The following is a 17,894-nucleotide window of genomic DNA, read 5'->3' on the forward strand; positions in this document are numbered from 1 at the left end:
CCTTTCTCAAAAAGTCACCCATTGCCCTTGAAGGTGTTTCAGATTGTGTTCTTAGTGATGCGCGTTACATGTAGAAACTCAACAGAAGGCCCTGGGCTGAGTTCGAACCCGCCATTTCCCCCCATGTAATAAATGCCGCTGATTTAATGCATGGAAGCCTTGGGGCCGTGAAAAAAAAATATGAAACATTCCAGACTTTCTTTAAATAACTAGAAAATCACACATAGTAAGAAGAGATGATTGGGTTTTAATAGAAACTATGTAGATCCTTCAACACAGAGGACCATGGTTCTCTACAGAGTGCCTTGGATAATGTCAATGATTTCACGGTAAACTTGATGATACACATCTAATCCGAACAAGAAGTCTATATGATTGTAGGAAGAAATGGTTTTGTGGTAAATATGGTTTGTGATTTCAGAAAGTAGATTATTAATATCTTGAGGATCAGCCAACACGTCACGGGCCCCGTTCCAAGTTGAGGTTGACACATTCATGCATGTCACGTTGTAAAATGGAGAAGTTGTCTAAACATCAATGGGTAGAAACAAGAGTCGTCACCGAAAATGATACATAGAAGGTGTTCTTTACTGATTCTTTAAATGATGAATTAATACACCATTGTAAAATAAGCTGATTCTAAAATAATTATTACCGTGGAAGCAATAGATAGGAAAGAATTGTTACTACGATTTTTACTTAGAAATACATCAGATACCAATCAAAACTGGACAGTTGGCTCTAATTCAGAGCATTCAAACAATCCACAGAGGTATTTGCAGTCTCATTTGTAAAGCGTGAAAGTATTTTAATTTTTTTTGACGTTTATTTATTTGAGAGAGAGGGACACAGTGTGAGAAGAGGAGGGACAGAGAGAAAGGGAGACACAGAATCCTAAGCAGCTCCAGGTTCTGAGCTGTCAGCACAGAGCCCGATGCGGGGCTTGAACTCACCGTCTGTGAGATCATTACCTGAGCTGAAGTTGGATGCTTAACTGACTGAGCCCCACAGGCACCCCAAACGTGAAAGCATTTTAATCAAAATTTTTGGTGGCTGCATAATTGCTGATATGTAAATGGTAAAAATCAATGGTCGAAGTCAAATCTGACTTTATCGATTCTGATTTCTGATTGACTTCGGAGTTTTACACAAGCCAACCGCATCAAGTGTGGAGTTTAGCTAAGGCAGAAAAGTATGGCGGAAAAGGGTAAGTTTGAAGGAGATAGACCAGACTTCTGTCCCGCTACTCATACAATTTTTACCACCTTCTCATTGACTTTTACATTTTCCTAATTATAATGAGTTTATCTTATCTTCCCAAATACAATAAATAGTTTTAGGGTCAAGAACCATATATGCCTTTTATTTCTTAGTTAACTAAGCACAGAGTTATGCCTATTATAAACACTATATATATACATATATATATATATATATACACACACACATATATATTCATATGGGAATATATATATATATATATATATATATATATATATAGGATGAATCACTCTACAGCCTGTCAACTTCTCCAGGCTTATCCAAGATATTTGGTAGCATACAGGGAAAATATGGAAATGCCCTTCTGGCTGGATGTGACAATATGGAGACAAATTACAGTGATCTTCACCTGCGGGTTCTTCTGACACTGTTATTATACTCTCAGGCTTTACATGAGCTTTTATCTATTGCCACGTCATCTGAACTGAGCCCAGAGATAGTTTTTAGCTTAGACATAATTATGTACCTGATTAAAATGCATCCAGTTCAGAACAGGACTGCCCCAATCAAAAGCTCTCAAGCGACTAGAATTAAAAAGCTGAAAGAAAAAATTTTTAAAGTAAGATTATACTCGTGTTTATTAGCGCGGCAGGGGATAGCGTGAGGTGTGCGTTGAGTATTGTCTGTTGGTTCATACGCAGGTAGACTTCTTTGCTTCTCCCTTCCCTCGTAAAGGGCAAGAAATGGAAGAGGTAGGAGACGGGGGGGCAGGGGATGTACAGAGTATGATCCTATCATCTTCATATAAATGCATGTTTCCCCCGACGTCTGCTACCTTATTAAAGGGGGCCGGTGTGCTTGGGGACAATGTCAGGCTTCCCAAGAAATCCCGTTTCATCCACAGAGGTCAAAAGTGAGCGTCTAGGACTAAGTGCACTAGGGCTAAAGTGATACTTTCCTAAACACCTTGCTTCAAACAACAGCGCTCGAAAGAATGGGCCAGAAGCCATCCCTCGCTTCACCCTCCATGCTTGCAGCCTCACCACCACTACCTGCTTTGAACTTACTAGGTCTAATCTGATCATGCCCATTTTTTCCCCCTGACAATGTCTTCACTGCAAGGAGGTTCAGACTCTCGGGTTACTATTTTTTCTGGGATTCTACACCTGACAGGTCTCCATACACCCCCTGCCCCCACATCTTGTCTCATTCTAATTCCCCCCAGCTCTAAAGCCCTCTCTACCATCGGGAATTCGTCATCAGCCTGTATCTTAAAACCCATTTCTGATGGGCTCCCTCACCTCCTTGTCGTCTCGACCACCTGATTTTCCCGAGAACACTGCTTCCCCTGCCGCTCTTTCCTGCCGCCAAAATGGCCAGGGTTATTTACGACCTTAACATTTGTAGAACTTTGGTCAATTCGGAGAAATTTTCCCATTTCACCTATGAGCAGCACTTGACAGTTGTTCATTTCTATCGTTGAGAACTTTTTTTCACTCGGCTTTTACAATACCATCATTTCTTGATTTTCATTTTTCTCTCACTACTCCTTTTTTTGTCTCTTTGGCATCTTCATCCAGCCTCTGCTTCCTGACCTTTGAGTCTTTCCATGTCTCAGCCCTCCAGCCTTGCTCCCCTTCTCCCTATCTGTACTCACTCCGTGTTCTCATCCGGTCTCTTGGCTTTCAACGGCGTCCGTGTTCAAAACGTCCGTCTTCTTCTGTGAGTCTCTGCTAAATCCTAGACTCCTGTATGCAACTGCTTCTTCAGATTAATCATTCGGATGTCTCACACTTAACATCTCCAAACTACAACATCGTATCTTTCTTCCAAACCCACTCCACCCCCAAACCTCCCAATCTTCTTTAATGGCAATTGGATCGTTCTGTTGCTTAGGCCAGGACCTCTGGAGTTATCCAAGACTCTCCTCTCTCTCCTCGCGTAGAATCCATCATTAAATGTCCTTGGCTGCGTGTTTACAAAACGCATGTAAATTCAGAATCCAACCCTCTTTACCACCCTTCCTGGGAACACATCAGTGCAGGCCATCACCAATTCTTATTTGGATTACAGTAGTAATCTACTAACATTCTCACGGCTTCCACTCTTGCCCCACTTCAGCCTATCCAACATGGCACCCAAAGTATTCCTTTCTTTTTTTTCAAGTAAACTCTATCCCCAACGTGGGACTCAAACTCACGACCCTGAGATCAAGAGCCGCACACTGTGCCAGGTGAGCCAGCCAGGCGCCCCCAAAATGTAAATTAGATCATGTCCCCTCCCTGCTCAAAACCCTGCAGGGGCTACTCACTTGAGCTAGAAAGCCAGAGTCCTAACAATGGCGCTCTTGTTTCTTTCTGGCTCTATTCCATTTCTGCCCCCTTTTCCTACTCCTCCCTCCCTTAATCACTGACATCAGCTGGAGGGACCTTGTAGCCATGACTCTCAGAAATGCTCCCGACTAACAGCCTGTATACTGGCTATTCTGTCTGTACGGAATGTTCTTCCTGAGTTGTTCACGTTGCTAACTTTCTCAGCGCGTTTAAATCTTTTCTCACATGTCACCATCTCATTGAGGCTGGCCTGTGTCTCTATTCAAAAACACAATCCCCTGCCCTGTATGCCTCATCTCTTTATCCACCTTTCCCCCCTTTATTTTTCCATAGCTTCTAGCCCCTTCTTAAGTTTTGATGATTTACTTACTTGCTTTGCTTCTTGGTTACTGTCTGTATATCTACTGCTAGAATGTGAGCTTAAGGAGGACAGGGATACTTAGTTTGTTCACTGGTAAGTACAATGAGCGTAGAACAACATAAGACACATACTAGGTGCTCAATATGCACGCAAAGGTTGCTTCTATTTCCTGCCCTGGCTATCATCAGCAATGAGCTAAATCTAATGGTAAGCTGAAGATTTTTAATAATTTACCTCAAAAGCAATCACTGAACAGATTAAAACAGTAAAAATTTTTTTTTAAACATTTATTCATTTTCAAGAGACAGAGAGAGACAGAGTGTGAGCAAGGAGGGACAGAGAGAGAGGGAGACACAGAATCTGAAGCAGGCTCCAGGCTCTGAGCTGTCAGCACAGAGCCCGACCCCACAAACTAAGAGATCACAAGCAGGGCTGAAGTTGGGCACTCAACTGACTGAGCCACTCAGGTGCCCCTAGATTTAAACATTTTTAAATGAGAAAGCCCTTAACCAATATCTCAATGAAACTTTTTTTTTAAAGTTTATTTATTTATTTTGAGAGAGAGAGAGAGAGACAGAGTGAGCAAGCAGGGGAGGGGCTGAGAGAGAAGGAGAGAGAGAGAATCCCAGGCTAGAACCCATAAACTGTGAGATCATGACCTGAGCCAAAATCAAGAGTCAGACACTTAACTGATTGAGCCACCCAGGTGTCTCTGTGCTGATAGCTCTGTGGGGCTTTGAACTCACGAACCGTGAGATCATGACCTGGGCCAAAGCTGGATGCTTACCCGACTTAGCCACCTGGCGCCCCTATCTCAACAATACTTTAAATTCCTCGGTGTTTATTAAGTTTAAATAACACTCATAATCATCGCCCTGTTTAACTCTCATAATATTTTTGTTAGGTCAGAGCATTATTATTAACTCCATTTTTAAAATGAAGGAAACTGAATTCATAGAGATTAAATGAGCTTGCTCAGCCTCTCACTGCCAGTAAAGTTCAGAGAAAGGACTCAGCATCTGGTGTTTTGATCTCAAGTACAGTGTTCTTTCTAGAATCTTATCCTGGCTCTCAACATTGACATGATACTCACACTGGATTTTTTTTCTTCACCAATATGCATTCAACAAACATTCTTAAGTGTCTGCTATTTCCCCAGAACTCTCAGCCTTGCAAATACAAAAGTGAACAAAACTGGCTCACGGCCCTCATGGACTTCACAGTTTCACAGAGGAGAAAGTGTAGTCCAGTGACAGACTAGACATTGGGACACCTGTGTGCTCGTCTTAGGTTTTTTTTTTTTAAAGGAGTAGCCTTGAATTTTGGGGCAAGTCAAATGAGGGGCATGACCTAGATGATTCCTAGTCTGCTATTCTGAATTATTAACATTTTCTTATTTGTCAAACAGAAAATAATTATATCGCTCTGATCGTTGCTTAGGTTAGAGGGCCGGATAGATTAAGATATTAACGTATTATAATCTATGAAGAATTACACGAATATGTAAGTTTCATTTTATCCTTCCAAATTTATCATCCTATGGCAATGGCATGATTCCGAGAATGAGGGGGATAAACCAAGAGTAGTAAAGATTAAAATCGTACTAAAATGCACTTTAAAAGTTATACCTGACTCCAGTGAAGCATGTTTTGAACAGATGTCCCTGCTGGGTTATGTGACATGTACACATCCACACGACTCTGAGGGGTTAAAAAATTATTTTTATGCTTAGCCCAATCATAGAGAACATAATCTTTGATATTTATTAAAGTAAATAATTGTAAGAAAATGTAAAGTTATTTTTAAACAAATAATATAAACAAAAGATTAAATTATATTCCACTAAATACATAAATGTACTTACTACATGTGTAATTTTTACACTAATGTAGAGGCTATTATGAGATTTCTAAATTACATAGTCCGTCATCCCATATGGAAAACATTCAGAACTCTTGGAACTCACATAGATATACATCCTTTTTGAAGGCAAAAGAACAGAAAATATAGGAAGAAGTTACCAGGGGGCACCGGGGTGGCTCAGTTGGTTAAGCATCCGACTCTTGGTTTCAGCTCAGGTTGCGTTCTCATGGTTTGTGGGTTCGAGCCTCACATCAGGCTCTGTGCTGATAGTGTGGAGCCTGCTTGGGATTCTGTCTCTCTCTGCCTCTCTCTTTCTGCCCCTCCCCCACTCGTGCATGCTCTCTCTCTCAAAATGAATAAATAGACTTAAAAAATTAAATTAAATTAAGTTAAATTAAATTAAAATTTTCCAGGAAAAATAGACAAGAAAAAAACCAAAGACCCCTCAAAAAAGCAAAGTACTGACGCCAGTTTTCCTTCAAGTTCTTTGCCAGCCTTAGAGGATCTGAAGTTTCATTCTGAGAACTTAGCTAGTTGAAGAAAACAAAAATCAGCCCAGGGCCTGCCAAAGGCAGTTGGGAGATTTAATAAGAAACTCTCTCTGTGACAAACTGGGGTCCCGAAGTTTCACACAACTCAAAAATGAAGCGACCACAAATAGAGCAGCCTTCATGTCAACCTAGGTTTGCATTGCCTACAGGGTCCCTGGGAACCTCAGTCAGTGACCAAGACATATAATGTCAATGTTATCCTATCAACGTCTCAGCATGTTGTTTTAAGGAAATCAACAACCCCCAGACTGCTTCTAAAGTCCAGATGGAGAAGCAGAAGACCCAGAATAGCCAACACAATATTGTGAGGGAAGAAGAAGTTTGGAGGACTGACTCTAATTGACTTTAAGACTTCCTACAAAACGACAGTGATCAGGACAGTGTGGAATTGGTGAAAGAATGGACAAAGAGATCCATAGATGGAACAGAGATCCCCAAAATAGACCCCCATAAATAGAGTCAACTAATCTTTGACAAAGGAGAAAAAACAATGCAATAGAGACACAACAATCTCTTCAACAAATGGTGTTGGAACACCTAGATAGCCACATGCAAAAAGAAAAAAAAAACAAAAAGAATCTAGACACAGACCTTACACCCTTCACAAGAGTGAAAGGAGTCAAAATGGAATACAGACCTAAATGTCAAACTCAAAACGATAAAACTCCAAGGAGGTAACATAGCAGAGAGAATCTAGCTGGCTTTGAGTTTAGTGATGACTTTTTAGATACAATACCAGAGGCACAATCTGTGAAAGAAAATAACTGACAAGCTGGCCTTCAATAAGATTAAAAATTTCTACTTTGCAAAAGACTGTATCAAGAGAATTAGACGACAGGCCGCAGACTGGAAGAAAATATTTGCAAAAGATACATCTGTAAAGGATTGTTACCCCCAAAATGCAAAGAACTCTTCAAACTCAACAATGAGGAAGCAAACAACCCAATTTAAAAATGGGCCAAGACTTTAACAGGTACCTCATCAAATAGATACGCAGATAGCAAATGACCATGAAAAGATGCTCGACATTACCCGTTATCAGGGAAATGCGATTCAAAAGAACAGTAAGAGATGACTATACACCTGCTAAAATGATAAAAGTCCAATACACTGTGAGCACCAAATGGTGAGGATGTGGAGAAGCGGGGACTCTCATTCATTGCTGAAGGTAACGCAAAATGGCACAACCACTTTGGAAAACACATTGGTGGGTCTCTTATAAAGCAAAAGGAGTCCTTAGCATACAATCTAGCAATCACACTCCTTGGTATTTACCCAGAGGAGTTGAAAATGTACATTCACACAAAATCTGCACACTGATGTTTATAACATCTTTATTCATAATTGTCAACACGTGAACCAAAATGTCCTTTAGCAGGTGCATAGGTAAACTGTGATACATCCAGACATGAGAATATTTTTCAGCACTAAAAATAAATGAGCTACCAACCCATGAAAAGACACGGAGGAACCTGAAATGTGTGTTACTAAGGGGAAGAAGACAATCTGAAAGGGTTACAAACTGTGGGATTCCAAGTAGGAAAAGACAAAACTGTGGGTACAGTGAAAAGATCCCTGAGTAGGCAGGGATGAATCGGTGAAATACAAAGGATTTTTAGAGCAATGAAACTATTCTATATGATACCATAATGGTAGATACATGTCATTATACATTTGTTAGAATGTAGAACGCCAAGAGTGAGCCCTACTGTAAACTATAGATTTGGGGTACTTACGATGTGTCAATGTAGGTTCATCAGTTGTAACACATGTAGCACCCTGGTGGTCATTACCATGCCCAAGGCCATCTAGGTTTTTTCCTCATGTTATCTTCTAGGAGTTTTACAGTTTTGCATCTCACATTTAGCTCTATGATCCAAATTCAAGTTAATTTTGTGAAGGGTGTAAAGTTTGTGTCTAGAAATTTTTTTTGCACGTAGACATCTGCTTGTTCCAACTCCAACACCATTTGTTGAAGAGACTGTCATTTTTCTATCGCATGGCCTTTTCTCCTCTGTCAAAGCTCTGTTGATGATACTTATGCGGCTCTATTTCTGGGCACTCTATTCTCTTCCACTGATCTAGTAGTTTCTTCTCTCACTCATTCCACACTATGACTGTAGGTGACTGTAGCTTAATAATAAGTCTTGGGGTTGAGTAGTATCAGTCCTTCAACTTTGTCTTTCCCTTCAATACTGTGTTGGTAACTCTGAGTTTTGCTTCTCTCTATAAACTTTGGAAGCAGTTTGTCAATATCCTTAAAATAACCTCCTGGGACTTTGACTGCGATTGCATTGAATCTATGGACTAAGTTGGTAAGAATGGGCATCTTGACAACTTCCCTTTCTTTGAATGAATAGATTGGTTCTCACTGAGAAATTATTAAATCGTACAGGTGCAGGAACCAACCACTAGTCTAAATGCTGCAACTGCCCCTGCCAAATCTGGATTTTTAAATCTAATGTGCTGAAAAAGTCTTAGAGTGAATGCCTACATCTGTAATAGAATGTAGATACAACCAATCCATAGGGCCTCGGTAATAGGGGCTTGAGCACTGAAACAGTTTTCCACTGCAGGAATTTTGACAAATGCCAGGAGCATGTAAGATAATTAGCGGGCACTAATGCTAATTACAAAGAGATCAACAAGAAAGGGAAGGAATGTTAGGAACCAAGATATAAGAGTAGAAGCTGTGGGAGCGCCTGGGTGACTCCGTCAGTTAAGTGTCTGGCTCTCGATGTTGGCTGAGGTCATGATCTCACGGTTCATGGGATCGAGCCTCATGTTGGGCTCTGTGCTGACAGCATGGAACATGCTTGGAATCCTCTCTGTCCTCTCTCTCTGCCCTTCCCCCCACTCGTAGTCTCTTGCTCTCAAAATAAGTAAATGAACTTAAAAAAAAAAGAGTAGGAGTTGTGACAAACAAGTGATAGAAGACAAATACAAGAAATTTTGGGAAACTAACACCCAGAAGCAAAGACCAGTAAAGATACCCATCACAGCGGCTGCCCTCTGTTCTTTACAGAGAGCAAGACAAATGCAAAAGCAAAATTATCTCAGCATACTAATGGTGATCAGTTTCGGAATGTTGGTACAGTCACAAAATCAGAAAGACTAAGAATCTAACTATCAGTATATATGGGAAAATCACAAAATAACACACAAGGCACTGTTACAAGCTGCTTTCTAAAAACTGACAAAATACATTTCAAATTCAACTTGTTCTTACCATATTTAAGTTCTCCAGGTCACATCCATACATCAAAAACAAGACCTCACGGCAAATCTTGCCAAAAATCTTAAGTGGACACAGCTTTGAACCAACAAATCTTTTAAATGAAGTATTAGGTAAGAAGGCTTTGTTGCCAACAAAAGCCTGTAAAATAAATTTACTTTATTTGTATTTGGAAGACCAAAATAATTAATCAAGAAATGGTGTGATGAGTTCACTATATTTATAATCAAATGCATTATCTCACATTAGTTTAAAACATTTACATTAAGGGCAAAACTTGGAAACACAAGGTAGAGATAAGTTGACCACTGGATTTTCCTTCATAATAACATGTCCAAAGGTATTATAAGTAAAACCCTATTCCTTTGTAGAAACAAAAGCAAGAATCCAGTGCAAATAAAACCACAAAATTAAATTCACACATAGCCAAGACCTTTCATTTTGAAAGGAGAGAATATTGTCATTTGGATTATCAACTATGTAGAGGAAAGGAATAACATACCTTTATCACTGACTTCCACTTGTATGCCATTTTGATTAAAGGGCTGTTTGAGTATTTAATAGAAAAAACTGGAGCTAAGGCAAAAAATATTTTGACTTTTTCAGCTATCTTTGGTATTGTGGAAAATGTTATGAAAGCTGAAAGAAAATAAGACAGAGATTAACTACTCTTATGCAGTTACTACCATCGTAATAAATGACATCGTGGCAAACAAGAGTAAATTCAGGGGTGCCTGGGTGGCTCAGTGGTTAAGCATCTGACTCTGGCTCAGGTCATGATCTTGTGTCATCTGTGCTGACAGCTCAGAGCCTGGAGCATGTTGTAGATTCTGTGTCTCCGTCCCTTTCTGCCCCTTCCCTGCTCTGTCCTCCCTCTCTCTTTCTTTCTTTCTCTCTCTCTCAAAAATAAATAAAGATTCAAAAAAAACAATTTTTAAAGAGTAAATCCAATAGACTTTGAATAACTGACTCGCTCATTTTTTTTCTTTTAAAAATGTTTTAATGTTTATTTTTGAGAGAGAGACAGACAGAGTGTGAGCTGGGGAGGGGCGGAAAGAGAGGGGAGACACAGAATCCGAAGCAGGCTCCAGGCTCTGAGCTGTCAGCACAGAGCCTGATGCGGGGCTTGAATTCACCAACCGTGAGATCATGACCTGAGCCGAAGTCAGACTCTTAACTGATCGAGCCACCCAGGCGCCCCTAAGAGTGGACATGCTTGTCTCGCTCCTGATCTTAGGGGAAAACTCTGTTTTTCCCCACTGAGTATGGTGTTAGCTAAGGGTTTTAAGTCTACAACATTCTTGAGGGTAATCCTTTTAACTTTGAGATAAAAACATTTAATAAAATGTAGGTCACTTCCTCTAGTATGACTTCTATCACAATTGGTTAGCTCTATTTATTTAAGTTAAATCCACTACTAAATGTAGGCTTGTACTCTGGTGTAAGTACTCTGATGGACTTAAAGTCCTTTATTTTTATTTTATTTTTTTAAATACTTTTTTAAAGTTTATTTATTTTGAGAGACAGAGAGTGTGAGTCAGGGAGGAGAGAGGAGAAAGAGAGCGCCAAGCGGGCTCTGTGCTGTCGGCGCAGGGCAAAAATGGGGCTCGATTTCACGGACTGTGGGATCATGACCTGAGCAGAGATCATAAGTCAGGTGCTTAACCAACTGAGCCACCCAGGCGAAGTCCTTTCTTTTTATTTATTTTTAAAAATTTTTTATATTAAATATAATTTATTGTCAAATTGGTTTCCATACAACACCCAGTGCTCATCCCAACAGGTGCCCTCCTCAATGCCCATCACCCACCCTCCCACCCCCCATCAACCGCCAGTTTGTTCTCAGTATTTAAGAGTCTCTTATGGTTTGCCTCCCTCCCTCTCTGTAACTTTTTGCTCTTCCCCTCCCCCATGGTCTTCTGTTAAGTTTATCAGGATCCACAAAGGAGTGAAAAGATATGGTATCTGTCTTTCTCTGCCTGACTTATTTCACTTAGCATAATACCCTCCAGTTCCATCCACGTTGCTGCAAATGGCCAGATTTCATTCTTTCTCATTGCCAAGTAGTATTCCATTGTATATATAAACCATAACTTCTTTATCCATTCATCAGTTGATGGACATTTAGGCTCTTTCCATAGTTTGGCTATTGTTGAAAGTGCTGCTATCAACATTGGGGTACAAGTGCCCCTATGCATCAGCACTCCTGTATCCCTTGGGTAAATTCCTAGCAGTGCTATTGCTGGGTCATAGGGTAGATCTATTTTTAATTTTTTGAGGAACCTCCACACTGTTTTCCAGAGCGGCTGCACCAGTTTGCATTCCCACCAACAGTGCAAGAGGGTTCCCGTTTCTCCACATCCTCTCCAGCGTCTATAGTCTCCTGATTTGTTCATTTTAGTCACTCTGACCGGCGTGAGGTGGTATCTCAGTGTGGTTTTGATTTGGATTTTCCTGATGAGGAGGGACGTTGGGCATCTTTTCATGTGCCTGTTGGCCATCCGGATGTCTTCTTTAGAGAAGTGTCTATTCATGTCTTCTGCCCATTTCTTCACTGGATTATTTGTTGACTCACTCATTTCTTAATTCCCTTATCAAACATTTACCAATCACCCAATATGAGACATGCATATCAATCACAACATAATGCAGATTATTAGTATTAAAAATAATACCTAGATCATAAGTTGTGATAAGCCAGCAATAAAACAGTCTTGTTAACACGTAGTTTAAAAACCAGAAACAACATTTAACATTTGTATAAGTAGCAATGGTGAAAACACGCTAAGTTGATTTTTCTGGTATTTGAATCTTACACTTTAGGTGACAGAGTCAAGAAATGTCAAATAAGTTTAATATTTACTTTTAATTTATTTAAAAAGTTCCTTGCCTTCTTGTACAGAGGATACCGAATGCTGGTTTATATTATATTGTTAGTTTAGAGTCACTGATATGACAATTATTTGTCATCTTATCAAGCTACATATTTGCACATCTTAAATATTTTTATAGCTTTTCTGTTTTCTGAGTTCTGAGAAGGCAAATAACCAAAGAATTATATATCATGGTATGAGTCGATAAGCTCTAACACATAGCCCACTTGCTTCTTGTTTCATGATTTTCCAGGATTCCTGGTTCCGGATAACTGACCCATGGCTAACTAACATCAGAGAACAGATCTATGGAAAATGGGATTAGACTGTTACTCAACACATTTTTTAAAGCGGGAAATGGATTATTCTCATAAGAAAATGATAGTTTTCAGCCTAGAACAGACTCGGTTAATATTGGCTTCTATCATAAAATGGCCTTTGTAACTTCCAAAGTGGAAAGGGTGAAAGTACAAAAGTATAGCATACCATGTAAGAGAATTATGTTAGGTCTTAGGGAATGTATTTGTTTTCCTGAAAGTGAAGCTGTGACGCATGAGCCTGAAGTATGACGGCCGTGAGCTGTGGGCAGCTCTTTTCTAGTCGCCTTTAAACATGTGATGACCTTCCTCGCCCTTGTGCACATCTTAAGTCTCATCCACCCTGAATGCATAAACATAAACTTCCCTTTCAAGTCTCTCCCTCCCAACGTCCTTTGCTACATTTAAACAATAAGAGTCGGTATGAAATTTCTATTTGTAGCCCAAGAGGTAGTCATGATCTCGAGATGGATAGCCAACTTTCGTACCCTTGGAAACCAACAAAACCGCAAACAACATGTTATTGACAATCCATTGTTTGTGACTAGAGAAGATAAGGTAGAAGGGAAGGGGGGAAAGCTGCCAGGCGCTGCTGTGGCATTCCTGCCTCCGGGTCTCCTTTACTTCCCTCGCAGCTCTGGAAGTTCACCCACACCCTGGAGAAGGATGCCTGCAGACCGTGCAAGAGTCCTTAAGGAACATTAGCACCATACCGATAGTGGTGCCCTGGGAATGGCCCACGTAAAATATTTCCTTCTGTCCCGTGTGCTTCACGATGAAGTCAATGGAGGCGGGGAGGTCGTATTTAGCCATTTCATCAAAACTACAAAAAAAAAAGACAAAAAAAGAAAAAAGAACATTGAAATTCCCTTGCTACTAATGGGTTGTTAACACAAACTTCCGTGAGAACACAAAGTCAAGGAAATAAAATAGCCCCAAGATAGTCTTTAAAAAAAAATTTTTTTTTTAATGTTTAGGTATTTTTGAGAGATAGAGAGACAGAGCATGAGTGGGGAGGGGCAGAGAAGAGAGGAAGACACAGAATCTGAAGCAGGTTCCAGGCTCTGAGTTGTCAGCACAGAGCCCGACACGGGGCTCGAACTCACGGATAGCGAGATCGTGACCTGAGCCGAAGTCGGATGCCCAACCGACTGAGCCACCCAGGCGCCCCTCCCTAAGATAGTTTTATAAAGAGGGTGTTCGTGTATTCTATGTACAGGGAGATACACTAAGTGTAATGGAGCAAAAGAATGGTTGAAGGAAGGGTGGGGTTGGCCAAGGAAGGTCACTACTGAAAAAGGAGAAACACGCTTAAAATCAGACAAGCACTCTTTAATTTTCAAGCCAAAATTTGCATCCACGTTGATGGTCTGTTAAGAGACCTGACTGAGAAAAGAGCCGCATTCTAATTCATTTCATTTAAAAACCAAACCAAACGTTCGATACGCTTATCAAACAAAAGGAAACATTATTTGAGTTTATTGGTACCTGAAGGCCCAGAATTCTTTGGAGTTTGTTTTCAGGTACAGGTGTTTCCTGGACCACGTAGTCCCTCGGCTGTTCCCCAGCCACACGTCATAACCGGCATCGGCCAGAATGAAACCCAGGCTGTTGTTGGGAAGGTTGGAAATCCAGCTGCTGCCAGATGTCAACAAGCCATGTTGCAAGTATACAACAAGTTTCTGAGCTGGAAAGAAAGATGCAGAGAATTTCTTTTTAAATTTTATAATATCTGGGCGCTTGGGTGGCTCAGTCGGTTAAGCGTCCGACTTCAGCTCAGGTCATGATCTCGCAGTCAGTGAGTTCCAGCCCCGCGTCGGGCTCTGGGCTGACAGCTTGGAGCCTGGAGCCTGCTTCGGATTCTGTGTCTCTCTCTCTCTCTGCTCCTTCCCCAGCTCACACTCTGTCTCTGTCTCGAAAATAAATAAAGATTAAAAAAATTTTTAAATAAATTTTATAATATCTGTGTAACTAGCTCATGGGAAATTCAATCTTTAATACATGACAGTTTGGAGATTAAAAAAATTTGTTTAATTTTATATTGTAGAAATAGGGTAAATTATTAATGTTTAGTCCCATTCTATGTCAGAGATATAGAGATATATGTCAGAGATATAATGTGTTAAACACATTAGTTTATTTATTTTATTTTATTTTATTTTTTTAACGTTTATTTATTTTGGGGACAGAGAGAGACAGAGCATGAATGGGGGAGGGGCAGAGAGAGAGGGAGACACAGAATCGGAAGCAGGCTCCAGGCTCTGAGCCATCAGCCCAGAGCCTGACGCGGGGCTTGAACTCATGGACCGCGAGATCATGACCTGAGCTGAAGTCGGATGCTTAACCGACTGAGCCACCCAGGCGCCCCTAAACACGTTAGTTTAAACACCTTAGTTTACTAATGGATATTTTTCAAATGACCAAGTGCATCATTAGGCCGTGTCTCATTTAAATACATCAACTTTTTTCAAAGTCTATTTATTTTGAGAGAGAGAGAGAGAGAGAGGGAGAATGCATGCAAGGGGAGTAGGGGCAGAGAGAGAGGGAGAGAGAGAATCCCCAGTAGGTCCCGTGCTGTCAGTGCAGAGCCTGATGCAGGGCTCGAACTCATGAGCAGTGAGATCATGACCAGAGCTGAAATAAAGAGTCAGATGCTTAACCGCCTGAGCCACCCAGATGCCCCTAAATATATAAACTTTTAAGGATTATTCAAATATCTAAGAGTGATGGGAGCACTCATATCCATTTTAAATAGCATATTGCATAAAATATTATATTGTATATGATTTTCCCACTCTTCCATTTTGTAAGATGACTTTATAATCACATTTTCACAGACATATTCAATATATGTGTCATCATTAGGACCACTGTGCTAGTTACCTAACAGAGTTCCCAGAACTCTGATTATGCTCGCAAGCTTTTTGGGAAATAACACCTTTTGAGTAATGTTAAATGTGCTCACAAGTAACTTTGTTAAGCCCCGAGTTGTGATTTACGCATAATCCGCATCATTAGCGTCTACTGCCCCAATGCTGTGGGCGCCCCGCACAGACCCACTGACCAGGCTGATGTTTGCGCCCACCAGCTATCGTGTTACCAAGCTGTACCCGGCTGCGCCTTCTCGGGGGAGGCTGAGAATGTACGGTGTTGGCTGAAAGGGAGCTCCCACACCACAGGAGGAAGGAGGCCACCTTCTCAACCAACTGACACAAAGGTACAGAGAGCTGAGTCCCTTGCTTCTGGGTTGGACCGACTCTGATGTACTTCGTGTTGTGTATCACCCCAAGGGACGGGAGGGGAGGCTAGACTCCAGGTGAGACCACATATTTGCTTAACTCCTTCCTCTGCTCTCTTCTTTTTTAAAAGTTATTTATGAAGAAAAATGTTTTTAATGTTTATTTATTTCTGAGAGAGAGATTATGAGCAGGGGAGGGGCAGAGAGAGAGGGAGACACAGAATCCGAAGCAGGCTCCAGGCTCTGAGCTGTCAGCACAGAGCCCAATGCAGGGCTTGAACTCACGAACCACAAGATCATGACCTGAGCTGAAGTCAGACGCTTAACCACTTAGAAACCCAGGGGCCCCATCCTCTGTTGTCTTCTGCTTCTCCTATCTCCTTTTCCCTGAGATTCCCCTCAATAAATCACATACCCTCAAATCCCTGCCACAGGCTCTGTTTCTAGGGAACTTGACCTAGATGTACTACTGAAAGTGACCCAGGAAGTAGACATTTAAGGACGGGCTGTGGAGTTGGTTTCCTTGCTGGTTGGCCGACAATGAGGACCTGTCACTGATTGTAGGTAGAGACTGAAAGAACATTGGATGTTGTGGTGCTTAGCCCAGTGGCTAAGATATTCATGTTTCCTGTGCCGATACAGGAAAGGGGTGACTGGCTTGTTCAGTATCTGTGACAGTGAGGAAGCACAGAGGAAATGTAATTATGAGGTCTGGGGAAGCAGGCGGCTGTTGTTGAGTGCCAATGGTGTTTTAAAGAGAGAAAATTGCAGACCCGGGGCAATCACTCACCACTTCAAAGCAAGGGGTGCAAGTCCTAAGACCTTTTCAGTGGCATTTCAGCACCTCGTCGTCTACAGTCAGAGGGCAAACTGATTTCAACCAGAATCATGGTCATGAACTAATTGCCAGGAGAGTGGGACTTCGGGAAGGTTGAACTGTCAGCGCTGGAAAGAATCTATGTCATATTCAGGGCTTTGACAGGGAAGTAGGACTCTGAGACTGTCTGAATGAGAACTTTGGAAGCTTACATCTCAGGGTTCCCTGAACCCACTCCTCTTTGTTCGAGCATAATGCCCCGTCTGACTTATCTTTCAGAACAGGTCTTCTCCTCCTGAAGATCCTCCCCAGTGCCTTCCTGGATACTCCATCACCAGCACTGGTTGAGGTCCCCAGTGGCTGGACTGGAGCGTGTTGGGTCTGCTGAGGGAGAGGTGAGATCGTAGGCTAAGAGAGCTACAAAATCTGGCTAATACGTATATGACCGCAGAAGTTGGAAGAGTCCGCCTAAATGTTAGATAGAAAGGAAACATATACATACGGATATGCTGGATAAGGGAGAGTTTGTTCATACGTGAGTGCGTTCCTACGATACAAGATTTAACACAGCCGCAGTGGTTCCAGAGGTCAGTCCTCATACTCTGCCAGGGTTTCTCAGAAGCTTAGACAATTCCAGAATAAGAAAGCAGACTGAGGTGGAAAAGATACGGAGGCTAATCTATTGAATGAGAAAAGAACACCCACCAACTGATTTAACGTGCCTTGGGAGAACCCACAGGATAGAACACCTACCAGGTTGAAAAAAATACTCTGGTGAGGACATCAGCAAAATTTAAAAGCTCAGAAGTGGAGAACTTCTATTTCTGTTTTGGGATGTATAATAAACTGGAAAAAATATTGCTTTTATATATATGTATATATATACACACACATAATAATATAAATATATATTATATATATAATATATATGTGTGTATTATATATAATATATATAATATATAATATATTATAATTATATTATAATTATATATATAATTATATATGTATATTTATTATATATAAATATATATATCCCTGTTATATATATATAATATACATATCAGGGAGCTGATTCACAGAGCAAA

At 40.9% G+C, this 17,894-nt stretch overlaps 1 protein-coding gene across 1 annotated transcript in view; it reads right to left on the minus strand.

The window, feature by feature from the left end:
* Positions 1-239: 239 nt before the first annotated feature.
* LOC106980952 (lipase member J) overlaps positions 240-17,894 on the minus strand; it is a 23,539-nt gene continuing 5,884 nt past the window's right edge. Inside the window, exons 3-9 of the mRNA XM_015079040.3 lie at positions 14,243-14,441; positions 13,468-13,577; positions 10,067-10,203; positions 9,559-9,705; positions 5,544-5,615; positions 1,748-1,819; positions 240-527 (exon numbers count right to left, since the gene is read on the minus strand). Coding sequence (XP_014934526.3) covers positions 294-527; positions 1,748-1,819; positions 5,544-5,615; positions 9,559-9,705; positions 10,067-10,203; positions 13,468-13,577; positions 14,243-14,441 — 971 coding nt within the window. The 3' untranslated portion in view covers positions 240-293. The remainder of the gene's footprint in view (positions 528-1,747; positions 1,820-5,543; positions 5,616-9,558; positions 9,706-10,066; positions 10,204-13,467; positions 13,578-14,242; positions 14,442-17,894) is intronic.

The sequence above is a fragment of the Acinonyx jubatus genome, chromosome D2, assembly GCF_027475565.1.
Source record: "Acinonyx jubatus isolate Ajub_Pintada_27869175 chromosome D2, VMU_Ajub_asm_v1.0, whole genome shotgun sequence".
Classification (NCBI taxonomy): domain Eukaryota; kingdom Metazoa; phylum Chordata; class Mammalia; order Carnivora; family Felidae; genus Acinonyx; species Acinonyx jubatus.